This window comes from Salvelinus alpinus, chromosome 24 (genome assembly GCF_045679555.1).
Source record: "Salvelinus alpinus chromosome 24, SLU_Salpinus.1, whole genome shotgun sequence".
Lineage (NCBI taxonomy): Eukaryota > Metazoa > Chordata > Actinopteri > Salmoniformes > Salmonidae > Salvelinus > Salvelinus alpinus.
The window spans coordinates 10,628,801-10,633,976 of record NC_092109.1 but is presented as its reverse complement, the minus strand read 5'-3'; the positions used below and the strand labels follow the sequence as shown (position 1 = coordinate 10,633,976).

Here is a 5,176-nt window from a genome sequence, read left to right as displayed (position 1 = left end):
GTTCATGGCCATGGTTGTCAATTGTACCACAGGAATAGAACGTAAATCACATAGGATAGATGCTGTGGTGGCAGCTGAAGAGATGTACTTGGGTGTATGAGATTTTACTTCAGAAGAGTTACAAGATGTTTTCAATGATAGGACCAAAGTAGTGGGAAAGTGGGGAGGTTTTGGGAGCAGGGTTAGTTGGTAGGGACATTTTTTTCACAAAGTGAAATGAGTTCACACTACAGAATAAGAATAGTAGGCTGAAACACAGCCCATACAGTAGGTGGCGACATGCAGCTATAACATTTGTTTGTGAACCGCCATAATACCGAAAGAGATGGAGGAGAAGAAGAACAACAACAACAAAACAGCTTCACTGGAATCACAGCAAACTACTTGTGACATAATAATCATCAATATTAATATACATGAAATTATCTAGACAAATAAATACAATGAAGAATACAATGAATTCACCTGTGCGGAACATACAGTAACTCAATAGTAAGGGATCGTGGAATTCAGTCAATTTAGCAGAAGCCAAATCTGATTGGCTCTTTCCTCATTCTCCACCACGAGATCCCGGAAGTTGCCCCGGTAAGAAACGTGTTTTCTTTTCAGAGTGCGCTTTAAAAACGTGTTATACATTTCCCCAGGAACATTAAACACTGAAAACCTTGAACAGTATGGCAGTATTGCATTCCTCGATGGCCACCAGATTATCGGCCGCTGATCTCTCGTGTAATGCATCAATAGGCACTAAAATCGCCCGCACATCTTGCAGGCATTGGCCATACCGCACCCTAAAACTGATTTCGGTGTAAATTTTTTGTCATGCTTTCAACCAAAATCTGCGTGATAAACCAAACTTGCAACCCCATTAAATACTTGATCTCGTGTTGTTACCGTGTCAAACAAGGCTATTACGTTACAGCTTTCATGTACAAATATCGCCTTCTCACTCCCAGCAACTTTGACCAAACATTCGAATGTTAAATGTTTAAAACCAGCTATCTAACTATCTACAACACTGTATAACTACAACATTGCGACCTGAATACGCAGACGTGTGTTAGCTAGTTTCAGTAAGCTACCAGCCAGTAGATCTGTGTGCATTTAGACAGACTTATTTCCATGAATCTGGCTCAACATATGATGCTCTCTTGTCCTCTTCCTCATCTCCGCCTGTACCCCATTTCCTTCATATCTCCTCCTCCAGAGATGAGTAGCTGTTTTCTGGATGAGGAGACGTTCTGTCAGTGCTGTCAGCTTTTCCTCCAACACTCCCACTCCCTCTGTGACGGCTGGAGCTGGGAACAAGTGAAGGTATGGGGTGGGAGGGAGAGGGTTTTTAGGATAGAGAAGGGTAGAGTTTAACTTGGGGTAGGCCTATTTAGGGAAAGGAAAGGTTAGTCAGCATTGAGAAGAGTAGAGTTGGGCTAGTTTGGGTTACACAGAATTAGGGTTAAGGAAAGGTTAGAAAGGTCCTCTTTTTTTAGGCTGCTTGACTACCCCAGTCACCTGAAGAAGCTGAGTGCGGAATGTTTGGCTGTCTGAATGGAACCGGATGTATGTGAATCTGTAGAGCAGGGGTATGCAACTAGATTAAGCCACGGGATGGTTTTTGTCAGAGTGGATGTAAATTGACCACAACAAAGTCCAAAATAGATTTTATTTGAACATAACAATAATTTCATACCTTTATTATATTGATACAAGCACTTATTTGTTTTCTATAATTTTGTATTATTTGTGGGACTACTTGGGAATTGGCTTTAGCTGAATTCCTGGTAATTGTAGTCACCAAAAACGAAAATCCCAAAATCTTTGGGGGGGCAAAAAAAAAAAGATTGTGGCCACCACTAAACTGGCTTCCTCTCTAGGTTTCTTCTTAGGTTTCTTCCATCTGTGTTTTTCCTGGCCACTGTGCTTTCACTTCTGCATTGCTTGCTCTTTGGGGTCGAGGCCAGGTAACTGTAAAGCACTTTGTGACTGCTAATGTGAAAAGGTCTTTATAAAATGCGATTGATTGATAATGTTTCCATTCAAGGGTTCTGAGGAGGGCTACCTGAGGAAGACTGCACTGGGGACCGGCAGAACCAGATGTAACCAGGACCAGCAAGGAACCAGTTCAGACCAGCACCAGGAGAGGACCTTCTCCCTCTCTTTCCATAATAATGATGATGATGATGAAGATGATGGCGCAGTGTGTTGTATACAGGAGGAGAGCAGTAGTAGCAGTGTCGTTCAGTATGAATACCATATCCTCTACTCCTGCAGCTACCAGACTCCTGTCCTCTACTTCAGAGCCTCAACCCTGGGTATGTAGCCTGACTGGTTATTTGATGTAATACATTGCAAATACAGGACTTGCATTGTCTTCAGCCGTCCACTTCATTATACACTTACTGGTCTCTCGCTCTCTCTCTGTCTCGCTCTCTCTCTGTCAGAGGGTAGGAGTTTGTGTCTCGAGGAGGTATGGGACAGTGTTCATCCTAACTACAGACAGAGACTACAGCACAGACCCTGGGACACCATCACACAACAGGTTGGTACCACTCTCCTCTCTCTCGTCCCCTGTCACTTTCTCTCCCTCTCTTTTCCCGGTAAGATTGTATCCCTCTTATTCTCTTTTCCCCCCATAAATCTCCCACTTCCACTCGACACCACACTCAATCTTCTGTCCATCTTTCTCTCTCTAGGAACACCCGTTGCTAGGCCAGTCGTTCTTTGTGCTCCACCCCTGCAGGACAGAAGAGTTCATGAAGCCTGTTCTAAAAGCTGCCCTGGAAGAACACCGGTGAGTTTGAGACTCAACATGTGTATTCTATCTGAAAGTATTTCACCTGTGTGTGTGTGTGTGCTCGTGTGTGACCTTTGCCCTCTGACCGCCGTGCAGACAGGTGAACTACATTGTGACCTGGCTCAGTGTGGTGGGTCCTGTTGTGGGACTGGATGTTCCTCTGAGCTACTGTACACAGGTACCTGAACCCCCTCCAGCTCTCCACAGCCCCCCTCCAGCTCTCCACAGCCCCCAGCCCTAGGGACAAAGCCAGGCTGAATGGTTCTCCCATCTAGCGTGGACAACACGTAATGCCAAAGCGAATTTCCGTTGGAGCCCGATTTGACATCAGCTTCAGATGTGTTGATGAGGTCTGTCCAGTGGGCATGAGATGGAGGAGAGGGCAGCTGCTTTTCACAGTAAGTCTGTAGAGAGAACCGTTACATGAAGCACTGCTGACACCTAGTGGTGAGAAAAACATTACTGCAACTCTACAGGCCTGTCAGAACTGCCAAGTTGAATAAGCCCAGGTGATGGATCTGAGAAGTGGGAGCGGGGTGACGTATAGATCTGGGACAGGGTCTACTATGGGCGTCACTGCTGATATCTGTGAAAAGGTAAAACAGACACTTCTCCCTTTTTCAGAGCAGACCTGGTCTTAGGAGACTAGACAACCATGGAGAAACGAAAGAGATGTCTATTCATTTCTATCCTTGACAAAGTTGTTTCGTAGTAAGACAAAGTAAAGTCTATATTGTCCCTCAATGGGGGACTGAAGATGAAGTCAGATGTAACTTATGTTTCCAATGACCTCAAACCTTTTCAGAACTCCTCTCATCACCTAACATGTCCAACAATCATGTTGTAACTTTTTGATTTCTTTGCAATAAAGTCGATGACAAACACACCGTTGTTGGCCTGCATTATGGAGTTTCTGTTTTAAAACATCTTCACGTGTTTTTCAGTGTCAGGTTTTCGTAAGATTCCTGTTTCTCTGACAGCCCGGTCGTATCTGAAGGGGCGTCATCTAACTGTGTGAGTGGCATTGTGATCCATGATAGTTTGTACTTTGGCCAGACCCTTGTCTGTTGGCAGAAGACTCAGGAATTCATTTATAGGTCAACTGGGAGAAAAGTGTGTGTGTGTATATTCTTGCAGTAGAATAGATTCACTTTCACCCTAATTTGTCTAACATCCTGTCTCCGTTGACTGAGAGCGTGGGGAGAGTTTCATACCTCCTCTTCATAGGATTTAACACGGTCGATTTGCTTTTGAATTAGAAACGGTTGCATGTTGAATGTAATGTATCGTAGGTTGTAACACCAATGTTGGCTTTTAATAATGGCAACTCTTCCACCTCAGTCCTGATACAACACATGTATATGACTGTATCGTATCTATATTGAACCTACATGCCAATGAACACATACAGTATGGCCATTATACCTAATGTAAAGATGGTTAGGAGAGAAACACAATTCTATTGTATGATTTAAGAAGGAGCAGAATAAAAAAAAATCTGTTAAATACAAACTGTATACATCAGCCCCTCTTATGGCAATGACTATGGGGACCATACGCACAATCTGTTCGCACGAGCAACCCTAACAGAAATGCTGATATAAATGTCCCAAGGGAGCTCTGACAATGTCAGCTTATAGTGTGTATGTGTAATCAGTTATCCCTGTTTTTAAAAGAAAGCATTGTGTTAGCTGAAGTTCCTCAATGCCAACCCTGGATAAACAACAATTGGAAACAGATGGCTGTTTCTGGCACAAAGACACACACATACGAGTATGAACGTAGCGAGAGGTCGTCGTCTCCCCCACCCATCCCCCCCCAGTGGACCTTTAGGAAATAGCAGAGAATCATACTTCTCAGTTTCCTGGTTCCACTCCAACCTGTACTGTGGGAAACAAACTACTGGGGATGATAACACTGCTTCTGCTGCTCGCACACCGAGACGCAGACTACACAGTGAGATCAGTGTGCGTTACTCCCCTGCAGAGCCATAAAATAGTCCCACGTTAACTGATTATGTCAGAGCTTTTATACAGGACACTCTGCCAGTGGAACTCTCCCTCTCTTTCTCGCTCCCTCTCTTTTGGTGCCCATTTCTCTCTCGATCCCCCTATTTCTTTGTCTTTCTCTCTTGGTCACAACATATACACCCAGTGGTTTACAGGAGGTTGGGAGTCACGCTGGTCATGTTAACATGCCATCCTCTGATCTAGATCCTAGCACACGGAAGAGACCCATCTGGAGAAAGTTACTGACACACACACACATTGCTGGCTGGCACTGACCACCTTATCCATGGATGGTACTTTCACAAGTTTGTGGCACTTCTTCATTTTGCTCCTTCACTTCATTCCTCGTGGCCATATCATCTCTCCCTTTGTCTCT

At 44.2% G+C, this 5,176-nt stretch overlaps 1 protein-coding gene across 2 annotated transcripts; it reads left to right on the top strand.

Annotated features, from left to right (window-relative positions):
* The first annotated feature begins 324 nt into the window (after positions 1 to 324).
* Positions 325 to 3,675, top strand: atg10 (ATG10 autophagy related 10 homolog (S. cerevisiae)). Of its 2 annotated transcripts, none has more exons than XM_071363558.1 (6): positions 325 to 585; positions 1,208 to 1,314; positions 2,039 to 2,309; positions 2,439 to 2,536; positions 2,691 to 2,788; positions 2,888 to 3,675. In XM_071363558.1, exons 2-6 carry the CDS (start codon positions 1,210 to 1,212, stop codon positions 3,030 to 3,032), a joined length of 717 nt encoding a protein of 238 aa, XP_071219659.1. In that variant the 5' UTR covers positions 325 to 585; positions 1,208 to 1,209; the 3' UTR covers positions 3,033 to 3,675. The 2 variants fall into 2 exon arrangements, with proteins under 2 accessions (XP_071219659.1, XP_071219660.1); XM_071363559.1 differs by lacking the exon at positions 325 to 585 and adding an exon at positions 662 to 1,073.
* The last annotated feature ends 1,501 nt before the right edge of the window (positions 3,676 to 5,176 follow it).

What these genes read in the sequence shown, in the direction of transcription:
- atg10 (XM_071363558.1), top strand. Translation starts at nt 1,210, where the DNA reads ATGAGTAGCTGTTTTCTGGATGAGGAGACGTTCTGTCAGTGCTGTCAG. An exon ending in GGAGCTGGGAACAAGTGAAG is followed by an intron (nt 1,315 to 2,038) that starts GTATGGGGTGGG and finishes TTTCCATTCAAG; the next exon opens with GGTTCTGAGGAGGGCTACCT. An exon ending in CTTCAGAGCCTCAACCCTGG is followed by an intron (nt 2,310 to 2,438) that starts GTATGTAGCCTG and finishes TCTCTCTGTCAG; the next exon opens with AGGGTAGGAGTTTGTGTCTC.